This window comes from Pseudochaenichthys georgianus, unplaced genomic scaffold (assembly GCF_902827115.2).
Source record: "Pseudochaenichthys georgianus unplaced genomic scaffold, fPseGeo1.2 scaffold_167_arrow_ctg1, whole genome shotgun sequence".
Lineage (NCBI taxonomy): Eukaryota > Metazoa > Chordata > Actinopteri > Perciformes > Channichthyidae > Pseudochaenichthys > Pseudochaenichthys georgianus.
Genome location: NW_027262480.1, coordinates 417,247 through 433,542, shown reverse-complemented (window position 1 = coordinate 433,542; position 16,296 = coordinate 417,247). Strand labels below are relative to the sequence as shown.

Here is a 16,296-nt window from a genome sequence, read left to right as displayed (position 1 = left end):
CAGTTTATCTAAAGTGTACTTCTCCCTGCTCTGAAGAAAGATCTGGAACAATTTAACATAGGAACCAATTGGGAGCAAGGTGGACTTTTTGTTTCGTCATGCCCTCAAGAGGCATTTTGTTTAATATGTTTTCTTAATTTGTTCCAACCTAGGAGGTTTTCCTATGTTTTTCATAAAGAAATATGTCTGAGGAGTGTAGGGTTTGGGAATTATGGCAAGTTTAAAACATTTTTGGGGGAGAATTTCAAATAGCTGAATATTTCCAAAAGTATAAAATATATTCCCATCGATTCCTGAACAGGCTGAATAGTTTAATATTTGAATGGTTTCTGTAGTTGAAAATAAGCTGAAGTTATGGAGAGCGAAAGTGTTGGCTGAAATAAAGGGGAAGAATAAAGTACTATAGTGGAATGCTGTAAACAGCATTCGCACTAATAAAGATTCAAAGTACTATAGTGGAATGCTGTGGCACAGCATTCACACTAATAAGCAAGTTGTTTGACTCTAATTAGGTATTTCTATCTAAGAACATGTTCCCTATTTTAAATTGAAGTCTTGTTCATAACCAATAATAATAGTGTAAGAGTCGGTGAGGTCCTGATAATTTATTCCGGGAAATTACTCTGACCTACTAATTGACCTGACCGAAGTTATTGAGTCTATGTAAGTTTACTGCTTGGCTCAGATCCACCAACGTCAGCAAGGTCTCACTTCTATTAACTCCCTGAAGAACCAGGTTCAATTAACTGCCGTTTCAATTCAGACAACTCTTTTTAATCTGTTTAAGCGATCCCGAAGGATTTTGATATCAGCAAATGAGGTGTGGCCCTACCTAAGTGTGTGTGTGGCAGGGTGCAATCTTACCTTTGAAGCAGGAGAGGAGAGCGCAGATGTCTTTTAAGTTGTCCCAATCCAAAAGGTGGAATCAGTTTATTTGAAGAAAAATAAGTCCAAACTAATACAGGGTTTTTACCTTCTCTCTTTACAACATTATAATCATACTAAACAAAATGATGCTGTGATCATGTTCAAATATGAAACTTTAATTCACAGTCTTACATTTATTACCAACATGTTTAACTTCAACTGGCCAATTCAGTTGTGACATTTAAAATCTCCCGATATAATTTACCTCATAAATGACCGATGATAATAAAAAGCACATTCAAACTTTCATTTTCACCCAATCAATTCACATCAATTTTAACCTTTTTTCCGACACAGATGGCGGGAACTAACATCCACAAACATATACCTATCTCCCGCAGGTATTCGGAGGAAGATCCTCACAGGTGGCGGTTACTAATACTCAGAAACACAATCCTATCCGACACAGATGGCGGGTACTAACATCCACAAACACATACCTATCTCCCGCAGGTATTCGGAGGAAGATCCTCACAGGTGGCAGTTACTAATACTCACAAACACATCTCAATTAATTCCACTCATTCACAAAGTAATTCACTCAGCTTTCAACGAAGAAAATCAAGAGATATTTACTAAGTTTGAGAGAACCTTACCGAGAGCTATTAACCCAGCTCTGAGGGACAGAGCCTACCGGGAGAGAGTATACCAGGGGAACCCCCCTCTCTCTCGCTCCCTCCCAAAAAGCCAGTCTCTTTATGCTCAAAAAACCGGATAGAAAACCCCCAAAACACCTCCTCCATACCCAACCAATGAAAACAACTGGCATGGCCACTGATGTACAGGACTGGACATATTCTATTGGCTATGGTATAAGACACACCTTCCCATGTTTGTGTAAAAAAGGACAAGACCAGAAATATTCTATGGCTATGACATAACCACCTTTTTGAGTCCTCAATGTATTTCTCCTTAAGTCAGGAGCCCCCTTACCTGTGAACTGCTGTGAGAGGAGAGGGAAGAAACTGCCTACTCTCTTATCAGAGAGTAAGGCATAAATCATTATAGGCCTTACACTCAATTTAACAAACCACTTGTGTTTTGTTTATACTGTAAATATAGAAAAACCTAAAATATGAAGCATTTTCATTGTGGGTTATACAAGAATATAATTGATTATATTTGATTATAACTAACTTCCGTTTTAAGTATTCAACATACTATGAAGATCTCAACAGTAGTTTAACTCTAATTAGGTATTTCCATCTAAGAACATGTTCCCTATTGTGAGGAAGCGCACACACTCCCTCACTAACATGTTGGCTTAACTATTTGTTTGTAAAGAAAGGTAGCACATGTTTCTTTATTTCAGTTATAAAAACAGTTTACATGGACAAATTAATAAAATGCCTCTAAATGAATGTGTTCAAAGGGGGAGGACGCCTCCAAAGTACTCCTTATATGTGCCGTATGAGTAGGCGGAGTGAGTATGAGTATCTGTTTTAAGCAGACCTGTTGTTTCTTAAGGTACCATATTTATATTGATGCAATTATGAATTTACTTAAGCCTTTAGGGTTTTATTAAATGTCGACAACAGTGTTTCATTTTGTATTTAACCCTTCACTCCGCTTTCAGAACTATGACCTGATTGAACAGGTTGGATTGGGAAGGCAGGCAGTCTCCTATACATGTGGTTGGGAAGAGAGGGGAGGGGGGCATTTGTGTTTGTTCCTTGCTGGTGAACCTAGCACCAGACATGAAGTTTTGTGTTCCTATAAAAGAATATGGAAGGCTAAGAAATAAAACGCATGTTTATTTTAAAAAGAAAACCCTCTCTCCATGTATTGTTTATTCACCTGCACCTCACATTGTAACACCTATTTTAAAGTGAAGTCTTGTTCATAACCAATAAGCTAGCAGTCTGACTAGTTGACCTAAACAGGTTCCCTATTCTAAAGTTGTCTACTCTTGACACTTTGTAAATAAATTATAGCACACACTGAAATTAACCTCAACAGTACATGAACAAAGTAGGCACACGTCAAAATATCAGTTTTATTAATGAACCACTAAAGAGAGGTTCAGACACATACCAAAACATGTCAAGTTTCTCCAAGGCTGAGAACACATATGCAGCCTGTACTTTTTAATAAAAACAGATTAACAGTCATTAACCCTGTGACGTTTCACACTAAGGTTATGGAATCTAGGATAGGAAAAGACGATAGGAGCTGATTTTTGAACATTTCGACTGCAACCTAGAACAGACTGCTAACTCAACAGGAACTATCCAAAACACCCCAATAGAAGTTTAAAGTCACAACATTTTATTAACCAAACAGATTATTTGAGAAACTAGTCGGCAGATTAGTGAACAGTGAAACTAATGTCCTTCAATGCAGCTTAACGAGGCTAGCAGTTTAATCCTGGCGATATAATATTTGATATATGGAATAACAAGGCTATTAGAAAACCATGGTTGAAACACAGCATAGTAAAACATTTCTTCATAGTTCAATACATAACAAGAAAGTCCCCTCAGATGTTAAAACCCTTACAGATACATGCAGCTAAATATAACATTTTAAAAGGTTAAGTTACACAAGGAGGTAAAAGGTATGATAATAACAAATTAAATACAGTGTTACATTCCCTCCTAAACTAGGGGTACAAAGGGAAGTAACAAAATATAAAAATAACCAGGAGAGAGAAAAAAGAGAGAGGAAACTGATTTGGCAAAATTAGTAGATAATGTTTATGTTTTTGAAAAGGAATAAGGCTCACAAGCCAATTTACAAAACAAACTTAAGATGAACTGAGAACAACTTTCTCCTAAAAGAAAGAGACTGAAGTACTCAATGCACAAAGATAAACTGGAGCACATCTCCTAACAATGAACACGTTAAACTAACAGGTCTCACACAGAGACACCACACTACACCTGCTGCACACGTCACACAAGCAGCCCAGAGGAGAAGGATTATGAAAACTAAATTATGATTTCTCTCAGAAAGATAAGACACAAGACAAGTGAATAGATTCAACAATATACAACCCTATAAAATAAAGTGAACATATAGGTAAAACAGAAAAACAAATGAATAGTAATAAAAACGTCATAATTCTAATTAATGTTAAACTATTAAAATGTAAAATAAAAGAATGTAAAAATAAATGTTATTGAAAACTGTTAAAAAAAACTAATAAGATAAAAGTAGGTAAATAATAAAGACTACAAGACCATTTAAAGTGGGGGTTTGCTAATAATAAGCTAATCTAAAGAGATGTGTCTTTAGCTGGCATTTAAAAATGTCCACTGAGCCTCTCTGATATTTCCTGGTGTTCCACAATTTGGGAGCATAGTGGATAAAAGCCTCACCCATTTTATTTTGGGGGACTTTAGGGATATTTAAAAAGCCGAGGAGGACCTCAGGGCTTGTCCAGGGACATAAAATGAGACTGACTCTGTGAATTGAAGTCTATTAGTCAGACTTCAATTAAAAAAGACTCTTAAAATATAACAATACAGCTCTCAGGACTTCAGGAGGAGGAAACAGCTAGCTTGGCTCTCATAGTTGTTCAAAACAATGCAGTGTGGATTCGCTTGTGGACTTTAAGGTGAATACTTAGAGAAAATGTTTTCCCACACTCTTTACACTCCTATGGTTTGTCTCCAGTGTGAACAAGGTGATGTGATTTGAGAGCACCTGATGTAGTGAATGTTTTCCCACACTCTTCACAGTTGTAAGGTCTTTCTCCAGTGTGAATACGATGATGTCTTAGAAAATTACCTAAGTTCTGGAATGTTTTCCCACACACTTCACAGCTGTACGGTTTTTCTCCTGTGTGAACACGGTGATGTGATTTGAGAGCACCTGATTGAGTGAACGTTTTCCCACACTCTTCACACCAATAAGGTTTTTCTCCAGTATGAATACGATGATGTCTTCGAAAATTACCTAAGTTCTGGAATGTTTTCCCACACTCTTCACAGCTGTACGGTCTTTCTCCAGTGTGAATACGGTGATGTGATTTGAGATCACCTGATGTATTGAATGTTTTCCCACACTCTTCACAGCTGTACGGTCTTTCTCCAGTGTGAATACGGTGATGTGTTTTGAGATCACCTGATGTCGTGAATGTTTTCCCACACTCTTCACAGCTGTACGGTCTTTCTCCAGTGTGAATACGGTGATGTGTTTTGAGAGCACCTGATGTAGTGAATGTTTTCCCACACTCTTCACAGCTGTACGGTTTTTCTCCTGTATGAATACGCAGGTGGCACTTTAAATGTGCAGATGTTGTAAAGGATTTGTCACATTGCTGACAACTGTGACGTCTCTCTCTTCCTTTCAGTTTCTAAAACAGACGGACAGAGAAAGAGAGAAAGTAAATCTAAAAAGCATAAATACATATACAGTTAACACAATAAAAACTTGCTTAATACAAACCTTCAGTTAACAAAATACTTATTTTACTAACTGTTTGCGTTTAACATATTTGTATTATATTTGATGCAGTAATACAGCAACATTCTAACCAAAGTAAATACAGCAACGTCCTACATTGGGAATGACATTTCTGTCAATCTTTTAACTAAATAAACTACCCAGTAATAAAACTTGTATAGCCCTTATTTGAATCATTAGGCATTAAAAGTTGTAAAATGCGCTAAAAGCTGAATCCAGATGTATTTTCTCTGTCCATTCATTCTACTGAGCTGAGTGAGGGAGATTGGAGGCGGGGCTTAAGGGAAAACTCAACTGCACATGCTCTTTGCTTTCGCCAGCAAGGCATGATGGGTAATTTGTGATGTTTTGCTCTTGAGAATGTCAGGCCATTTTGACTTAATGTGCCAATGAACAGCTCTCATAACAATGAATGAGGCCTCCAACACTGTATCCAGTTCTTATTAAACATCCATGAGTGAAACACAGGAGAGCTGGAGCTTGATGGCAAACACTGAAGGTTTATTATGAAGTTACGGTCGGAGAATTGACAAATACATGTGTTGCAGACACGAGGTGACACAGCGTAAAAAAAACGCACTTAGCACAGAACCTCCGTTAAAATACCCTTATTGCTTATCGTATCTGCAAAACAATACATCAACTATCAAGCTGAGATTCCACAGATTACGGGACATTGTCTCACCTGAGCTCTTCTGGTCAATGGCATTAAAACGATAACAACGCTGCTGAAGGTTAATCAATAGGTTAATCCAATGTGTATGTGTCACTTTGAAATGACTAATGATAAACCATCCTCATATTTATGTCAATAACGGAGATTTCATATGTAGCTGCTCTGATAGCTACCAGAGTGCAGAACGGCTTCCGGTTCCGGGGCACTTTGGTTGTGCATCACTCATTCACCAATGGGTAATGTTTAGATGGATTTTAGGAACTTCCCCTCGATTCTATTGGCTCCAACGGTTAAAAAGAGGAGTCAATTGTCAAAATTGAAGGAGGGGGCCAGAGATATGGCAAATCCACCCAAATGACCCCAGAAGTGGGTTTCTTCTAAATCTCCATAAAAAGGTGAAATGTCACTTGTTTTGCATCAATAAATGATACAGGGTACTTATATGTTATAGTTTGGATTCCTAAAGCTTTTAGTCTACTATCCCATCATCAAGGGTGGTTTTCACAATAAGTAATGTTTTTTTTAGAAGTGAAGATATAGTCATTTGTTTTGGGCATAGCATTTCCGTGCCTGAAACCTGAAAAACAGGCTCAGGGCTTAACAGGTTAAACAACAGTAAATAGTGTGTTACTTTCGAACTGTGTAAAGTCGAGCTTGCACGGGAGCACCACAGCGATGCGGGAACATCTCAAGCGTAAACAAAAAACCACCCGATCAAGATCCCTCCGCTTCGCATCCGTCTCTCTGATCATACTGTCGGGGTTTCTTTTTCCAATAATCACCGGCTCGCTGCACATTATCCGGCTTATTACACGGCCAAATACTAAACAAACTGACGACTAACTTGACTTATTTTAACAGAATAACAAGGCTATTATCAAGATACTATGCTGTATAGTGTAAGAAAACGTCCATGGACAAGTGAGTTTGGCAATTTACTTGTCCGAATACATTTTTCACTTGTCCAGAATGGAAATAAATTGGGGCCACTGGAATCTTCTTCTTCGCCATCGCATTTTACATTTTCCCAAGTTTTTTACTACACCGCTAACATAAGTGAGCGGTAAGATTTTACTGCATCACACATAGGGTTGGGTATCATTTGGATTGTAACGATTCCGGTTCTGCTTTTCGATTCCGTTTTTTTGTCTTCTGCCATCCTTTACTCCGAAAAAATATTTGTTTCTCCGAATCGAAGGGGAAAAATACAAAAGAATTGCACACAATTTAAACCAATCAATGTTGTGTAATTAACACGATGAGTAGTGCAGATATCACTGTGACATCAATCGACAGTAAGGGGAATACTTACTTCTGGGTGTACAATTCTCCGTTATGGGCATGGACGCTCACATTGCCTTTAAGGACAGCTGACACAAACGAATGCCGTGCTTCCATGAGCGTCAAATCCCGCCGCAGATGGGAATACATTGAAATCAGTTGAAAGCCATTTGCGTCCATTTATGAAGCTGAAGGAGCCTAGGAGCGTCACAACTGCACGCCATGGGACCCTGACCAAATGTCGCTCCTGGACGATTATGGAGTGAGAGTGTGTTGGATCCGGATCATAGAGAGAGAGAGAGAGCTGCGGTCTGCGGGGCTCGGCCTCACCTCCTGTCCTCACAACGGTTATTGTTAAGTGTAAGTATTAATATGTCTGCATGTAACTGCACTATAACTGTTCCACAGTAAGAGGGCGCTATAGGCGTAAGGAGACGCAACTATTGTAGCTGACGTCAGGTATCAGGTATAAGGGATTGTTCCCTCCCCTTCTATCTCTCTCTCTCTCTAGCTCTCATGGAGAGCAGGTCAAGTGGTGCAATGCGCATATGAAAATAAACCACGCCAGTTAAGGCTAAAGAAGACCTCGTCGTCATGACCAGTTTATTGCTATACATGTGACAGATCACGGAAGAGCGAAATAACGATAGCTAGTTAACTGAAAAGTTTAGGCTAGTTTAGCGGCGGGAAAACCGCGGGAGGCTAAAGCTAAGCTAACGGGCAGCTAAGCTACAATCAAAAGATGGCGACCAGAGGCAGAAGCAAGTGGCTAACGTTTGACGGAAGGGCAGAAGAATACGAGCTCTGGGAAGAGCGGATGTTGTGCTGTATGCACGGAGTGGGGCTGAAAAAGACAATTTTGACGGGCCTCACGGGAGAAATAACGGAGGCCGCGCGAGCCCTGGATACTAAGCTGAACGCCGACGCATACTGCGAACTAGCACCACTCCTAGACAACACAAGCTTGGGGCTGATATTCCGGGACACAAAGGACAAAGGCCGAGAGAGTCTAAAAGTGTTAAGAGAACACTATATCGGCAGAGGTAGGCCCCGGATTGTATCCCTGTATATAACATTGACCGCGCTGAAGAAAGCTAACACAGAGACTGTGACTGAATACGTCATCAGGGCGGAGCAGATCATCACGGCGCTCAAAAGTGCAGGAGAAGCACCGAGCGATGGACTAATGATGGCGATGGTTATGAGGGGACTACCGGAGATGTATAAACCGTTCACACTGTTGGTGACGCACGGTTCAGCAGACATGTCGCTGGGGGAGTTCAAGGCCAAGTTACGGAACTTCGAGGCCTCAGAAGAGTCAGACCCGGTCGCCGAGGAGGCGGGAGAAAGCACCAAAGAAAAAGACCGGACCCCCGACGGAGATGGCGTGTTGGCGATGTGGAGAAAAGGGTCACCGAAAATATAATTGCACAAAAACTGTTTGGTGTAGTTTCTGTAAAACTTTGGGACATGCAGAAAGAGTGTGTAGAAAGAAGCGCGAACAGAGCGCTCGGTACGTGCGCGTGCAAGATGGCGGCTGTGGACAAGATGGCGGCAGCAGTGGACATGAGGCGAGTCGAGACAACGCCCGGAGAGCAGCGGGAAGAGAGGACTTCACCTTCGGGGCGCAGACAGCATACGCTAGCCGGTCAGCGCAGCAGCAGCAGGCCCAAAGGAAGGGACTGATCGTGGACACGGGTGCGTCGTCCCACATCATCAACGACAGGAACCGATTCAAGAACTTTGACAGCACCTTCGAGCCAGAGAGACACAGTATTACGTTCCCTGGTAGACCTAGGGCAGGGATGGGCAAATGGCAAATGGCGGACCGCATTTTTTTTTTAACTTGTAGTACTGATACCGTCCACTAGACTCCTAGTTACGTCGCGAGCTGCGTAGATGATTTCAAATACCGCAAAATAATCTGTGACGCATTTGTGTGTATTGTGTTTGTTTCCCGGGGAAACCCTCAAAAGAAACACTGGCTGTTGTTATGCCTGCTGTGACGTTAAGTTGCCTCTTGTAATTATGCCTTTACAAGCTTAAAAGTTGTTTTTATCATCTGAATTTGGCGAAACAAGTTTAATATTCTTAAAACCAAGACTTTGTTTATTTGAAATCAGATGAAAACAAACTGTCACGGACCCTGCCGTGTTATCTATGATTACTACGCTTTTCATTCATAATGTCAGCGGGAGGGAGGGGGAGTGGTGCTGAGGAACAGCAGAGTGCGGGCTGACAGGTGTCTGTGTTGACACTCCCCTTATTGTGGAAGGGGAATGCAGAGACAGGCTACAAGTGTTTTAGGTTCAAGTTAGACAACTTAGTGTTCATGACTTCATCTTTATGTCATCTTAATGGTTAATCTCAATACACACACATTTTCCGTGCTTTCCAATAGTTTAAAATAGTTTTATTCCACTGTTTAATAACCTGTTCAATACAAACATGCCACTTGTAAAAATGAAATAACATTTCTGTGAACTGATATTTGTTTAGTGAGCTTATTAGAGGATGTTCCCATTTTTTGGGGATGTTCCCTTTGATTGTAAAAATGACAATGAAGATGTCAGACTTAGTATATTTGTTAATAATGACATACAACACATGGAATTTGTGTGTGTGTGTGTTCCAAGTGAATCTGCGGCCCCCTGGTGGCCAGTACATCAATGATGTGGCCCCCACCACCATCAAAGTTGCGCATCCCTGATCTAGGGGTACCAAGGGAAGTAGCGACACAAGATAGCCGGACGAGAGAAAAAGGAGAGGAAACTCAATGCTGAAGGAGTTTAAGTGAGGTTTTAATTAGAAAATAAGTAAGGCGGCTCACCAGCCAAATGACAAAACAAGACTACAATAAACATCACACAACTATGCTGGGTCTCACACAGAGACATGCTGCACACATGCAGCCAGACGAGAAGGAGAGAAAGAAGGGGCCTCCCTGCCGTCCTCCTCCGGTCCTATATGGAAGCCCTGATTGTCACTTAGGATCACCTGGGGAGAGGCTGCACCTGGGGACAATCAGAGGGAGAGAGAGGAAAACACACACACACACACACTACGGCATGTAACACACAGCATGGAGCTGGCAGACGGGAAGCGCACGGGAGAGGAGACGCACAGGTATGCCTCATAGACAGTGAGGGGTGCCGGTGTACAGGGACGTTGAAGAACGCCCTCTACATACCCTCGTTGTGTGTAATGTCAGTCATGATATTCAGACATGGCATGAGATCATGGGTCATTGTAATTACGAGGATATACTGAAGCTGCAGGCGGTAACAGTAGGCATGCACATTAACGGTGAAAAGCATAGACCTAACAAAGAATGTGATGTGTGTATAAAGGGAAAGTTCACTCAAACAAGGAACAGAGGTCCCACAGAAAAAGTAAAGACACCACTTGAGCTAGTCCAGTAAATAATGAGTGCGTGCTTTAAATATATGCAGTCTTTCACAGATGTGTATACAGGGGCAGTGTTTGTTTACTTTCTCAAAGCAAAGAGTGACGCACTTCAGGCCACAGAGAAATTCCTTGCAGATGTAGCTCCGTATGGCAGCGTAAAATGCCTGAAGTCCGACAACGGAACAGAGTTTACAAGAGTTTCAGTCACTGCTGAGAAGGAACAAGATCAGACACGAGACGTCCTGTCCTTACTCCCCGCACCAGAACGGGATAGCTGAGAGGGAAGGGCGCACTCTTTTCGAAATGGCTAGGTGTAAGCTAATAGACGGTAACTTACCTAAGAGTCTATGGCATTATGCGGTCCAAGAAGCAGCTTACACCAGAAATCGGTACACGGGCACCACCCCATATCTACTGACAGGAACAAGGTGTGATCTAGCCAGGATGCACACGTTTGGGTCAGTGTGTTATGCTTGCCAACAGGACAAAGGAAAACTTGAGTCCAGGTGTGAGAAAGGACTTTTTGTAGGGCATGACAAGGGCAGCCCCGCTTTTCTAGTCTATTATCCCGGTAAGGGGAAAGTGCAAAAGCACAAGTTAGTAAAGTTTGTCACAAAGACAACATGTGAGAACGAGACACAGGAGCCAGAGCTGGACTCCAGAGTAGGGTGTGAGAAAAGAGAGACGCCACAGCCTAGTGTACTGAGCACAGACATGCAGACAGACGGTCAAGAGAGAGAAAGTGACGAGTATGACAGTACACTTCCCAGCATAGATTACTGCTACAGAGTAGTGAGTGGTGTACCTCAGACCTTTAAAGAGGCCATGATATCCCCTGAGTCAGGAAAATGGGAGAGAGCGATGGATGAGGAGATGAGGTCTCTGGAGTACAATCATACTTTTACTCTAACAAAGTTACCCGAGGGTAGACAGACAGTGGGAGGCAAGTGGGTGTACTCAATCAAGGAGGGTATTGAAGGGCACGGCAGGTACAAGGCCAGGTTTGTAGCTAAAGGCTACAGTCAGAGGGAAGGAATAGACTACGGTGAGAAATTCTCCCCTACAGCTAATCTGACCAGTGTACGGGTAGTTATGCAGAAGGCAGCCGAAGACGACTTGATTGTACACCAGATGGATGTGAAGACAGCCTACCTGCACGCACCCATTGATAGGGACATACATATGGAACAACCTGAAGGTTACGAGAAGAAAGGAGAGAAGCTATTGTGCAAGCTAGAAAAATCCATTTGCGGCCTGAAACAGTCTGGGCGAAATTGGAACGAAATGCTTCATGCATGTCTAATTGAAGACCACTTCATACAGAACCCAGTAGACCCCTGTGTTTACACAAAGGAGTCAGGAAAAGTGATAATTGTGATTTGGGTGGATGCTTTGATCAACGCAGCAGACAGCAGGTGAAAGGTATGCTCTCCACCAGATTCAAGATGAAGGACCTGGGCAGGTTAAAACATGTTCTTGGCATGGACTTCGAACAGTCTGCCAGTTGTGTAAAAATATCCCAGAAGAGATATGTGGAAAAGATCCTGAATCGTTTAGAGTGTAGAACTAGGGAAACACCATGTGATCAAAAGCTAGACTACAATGAGGATGCACACAAATTGACGGATGTAAACATGTATAGAGAATCTGTAGGCAGCCTCATTTATTTGACAACATGTACTCGCCCTGATCTATGTTTTGTAGTGAGTAAGTTATGACAGCATTTTGCTGATCCCACAGAAGAGCACTGGATTACAGCAAAACATGTTTTCCGTTATCTTAAAGGTACAGACAGCTCACTGGTTTCATGGAAAACAAAGTAACAGCCCACAGTGGCACTATCAACTTGTGAAGCCGAATATATGGCTCTAGCCTTGACAATACAGGAATGTATTTATCTGGAACAACTGCTCGAAGGAATGGATACCTATGTATATAAGAAAACTGTTGTTTATGAAGACAACCAGGCACTGCACTTGCCAGAAACCCTGTGTGCCGACAGAGGTGTAAACATGTGGATATAAAATATCACTTCATTAGATCTGTCATCAGAGAAGAAAAGATGACACTGGTTTACTGTCCTACAGATGACATGGTTGCAGATGCTATGACCAAGCCTGTCTCCAAACTGAAATTGAAAACATTTGCAGGGGTCATGTTCGGTGTGTAACATATTGCCTATTATGTAATATTGACTGCCATGTTATTTTGAACTGTTATTTTTCTTGGAAAAGTTGTACAGTATACACGACGTCATTCATAAGTGGGAGTGTTAAGTGTAAGTATTAATATGTCTGCATGTAACTGCACTATAACTGTTCCACAGTAAGAGGGCGCTATAGGCGTAAGGAGGCGCAGCTATTGTAGCTGACGTCCAGTGGCGTTTCTATATGTACAAAAGTGGTGGGGCACAAAAAACGTAGATGTCTATATATAAGCTTCTGCAGTGAGGTTCATGGCTGGTGAGGCTCTGGCACTGACAGGTTTACAAATATTACCGCTCCCTCCACTGGCTTCCGGTAACTGCTAGAATCCACTTCAAGACACTGGTACTTGCGTACCATGCTGCGAATGGATCTGGCCCTTCCTACATCCAGGACATGGTTAAACCGTACACCCCAGCACGTGCACTCCGCTCTGCATCAACCAAACGACTCGCTGCACCCTCGCTGCGAGGGGGACCCAAGTTCCCATCAGCAGAAACACGTGGGTTTGCTATCCTGGCTCCAAAATGGTGGAATGAGCTCCCCATTGAAATCAGGACAGCAGAAAGCTTACACACCTTCCGGCGCAGACTGAAAACTCATCTCTTTCGACTCCACTTCGAGCGATAGAATGACTAACAAAGAACTGCTAACAGAGCACTTATATACTAATAAAGGACTGGCTTATCTATAGCCAGTTGAGCAGCACTTGAAACGACTGGCTCTTTGAAACCTGATGTTCTTATATGATTCTGTTTTCCTCAAGGTTGTGTCTTCCTGGTCGAATGTACTTATTGTAAGTCGCTTTGGATAAAAGCGTCAGCTAAATGCAATGTAATGTAATATTATATTTTGACCTAAACAAAATATAATATTATTTTCAAAAGCTTTTTTTGTCTGATGCTTCAATTAATTTTAAACAGACAGTTGAACAAAAGGATACCCAAAACATGTAATTTTAAGATCCCATTTTAAGATCCCATTTTCAATAAAATTGCAGTCTTACCTTGACATGAAGATGAAGTCCATTTGCCTATCCTTCTGGACAAAAATCTATTACTTTTTTGTAAAAGTCCTCCTTATCTTCTTGTAGTTTCAAAAGTCTATCATAAATCTAATCTAATCAATAGATTTATGATTCGAAAATGATAAAAGTAAGGTAGACATGTGGATATTATCCGGCTGAACAAAACATGCATTTATCTAACAGGTACGTTTCCCACAGATCTTATTTTGAGCTATTTTCTAAAATCCTATGGAGAAATCTCATTGCTTTTTTGTCGAGGGAAGCCATGCGCAGCTTACTTCCGGGTTTTAGGACGCGTCACTGCAGCTCTCTCGTCTCCTCTTCACACACCACACTTTTCGCGGCACACGTACTTACAGCCAATCAGCTCTGAATGATGTGACATGACGTATGGTGGGGATGGCAGCTCTTTTCCCCTATGGTCATTATTTTTTTGCCACACACATTAAATAGGACAATACTCTGAGCATGCGCAGTGTAGTTTTTACAGTCACCATTGACTTAAACAGGGAGAGGGAGGGGCAGGATCGGGGTTTGTCCCACATGGCTCTAAACAGCTCAATAGGCACACACTGTAGACACTAATTAGAAGAACACATACTAAAACAGCAATGTACAGACGAATCAGATGATTAAACATGATCTTAAAATATATTTTATATATTTTTTAATTTATTTTTTGCAATCATTATTTTTAATACTTTCTGCTGACACTAGGTGGGGCTGTGCCCCTAATGACCAGTCGCCACTGCTGACGTCAGGTATCAGGTATAAGGGATTGTTGTTCCCTCCCCTTCTATCTCTCTCTCTCTCTAGCTCTCATGGAGAGCAGGTCAAGTGGTGCAATGTGCATATGAAAATAAACCACGCCAGTTAAGGGTAAAGAAGACCTCGTCGTCATGACCAGTTTATTGCTATACATGGGACTCTGTCAACAGTTATTAATCCCGGTACCGGACAATTGTTATTTGTTCCTACTCGGAACCAAGTTTTGCTTCCCAACCCTGCCACTGTGCTACATGTCCCGCCCCGCCCCCGTCTAACAGTACAGAAAGCGGCGAGATGCATTTCCTTAGGAATCGACAAGCAGAACCGAAACTAACACTTCTAAACGAACAATGGCGGACACGGACAATTTGCGAATGAGTTCTTCCTTTGTAAACTGAATTTATCAATAATTTGTTGATAAATAAGGGCGAAAAACGTGACATGTCCGCCGGACAAGTCAATTGAAAGATCTACTTGTCCGATATTGTGCGTCCCACCGTGCTGTATAGATTAGATCTCAGTGCTCCTTCTCCGGCTGTGTCTCTGAAATAATCAACACAACTACAGCTGACACAAAACAAGACAACTGAATACAACAGACAGACACAACAAAACAAATATACAGCTACTCTTAGGTTCATAGCAGAGGTGAGAAGTAACCAAGTACATTTACTCTAGAAATGTACTTAAGATTCCAGTCTACGAGAAACTTAGGTTATAGAAGTGTTACAGCCATTATTTAGTTTTCATAAGAAAGGCCACCTAATTGTGACGTCTGTAGTCAACACACTATAAAAGACTACAATTCCCACAGCTCCCGTTACCTCACATTAGCTAACGGGAGCTCCCGATAGCTCCCATTATCTCCCGGTGCAAACTCACCTGAACGAAGGTTGTTTTCCCGGATCCCGTCATCCCGGTGTCTCCCCCCGGTGTCCCGGTGTCTCCTGAGGCCGTTAAACTCTCCCGGTTCTCCGGTAAATCCTCCGGAGCTGCGGAGGCCATGGTTGCAGTCAAATAGTCCAAAAAGCAGCTCCTAACGTATATCCCTTGAACTCTGTGTGAAACGTCACGGGGTTAAGGGATAGTGGATAGGACAATTCAAAAGGACTATTAGGAGAAGAGACTGCGGTCTGCAGGCGGGTGGCTGCTGCTTCTTCTTCTTCTTCTTCTTCTTCTTCTTCTTCTTCTTCTTCTTCTTCTTCTTCTTCTTCTTCTTCTTCTTCTTCTTCTTCTTCTTCTTCTTCTTCTTCTTCTTCTTCTTCTTCTTCTTCTTCTTCTTCTTCTTCTTCTTCTTCTTCTTGAAAAGTAATAATAACCAACTTGCTGGAGTGGGATGGAAGGATGCAGTGCTCTGTGGTGGCAGGGTGTCACCACCCGATCTGCAGCTCTGCCCGATCTGCAGTGCGCATGTGCGAGATGGTCCGCCATATTAGACAACGCCGGACGGCAACCCAAGTAGGACAATATTGACACAGTGGCTTTTGGCAAAGCTCAACAGGAAAACTCGAGAGAGATGAGTTATTGTTATTACAACGTGACTTCACTATTATTTAACAACTCTTTTTATTGGGTTCTTTTATTTGGGGTTAAGT

At 41.8% G+C, this 16,296-nt stretch overlaps 1 protein-coding gene across 1 annotated transcript; it reads right to left on the bottom strand.

Annotated features, from left to right (window-relative positions):
- Window positions 1-3,174: 3,174 nt before the first annotated feature.
- On the bottom strand, window positions 3,175-16,082 carry LOC139432877 (zinc finger protein 723-like). Its single transcript, XM_071202209.1, has 2 exons — window positions 15,584-16,082; window positions 3,175-5,227 (listed from the first exon to the last, which is right to left on the bottom strand). The coding sequence occupies exons 1-2, from the start codon at window positions 15,704-15,706 to the stop codon at window positions 4,529-4,531; spliced, it is 822 nt and encodes a 273-aa protein (XP_071058310.1). The 5' UTR covers window positions 15,707-16,082; the 3' UTR covers window positions 3,175-4,528.
- Window positions 16,083-16,296: the final 214 nt, after the last annotated feature.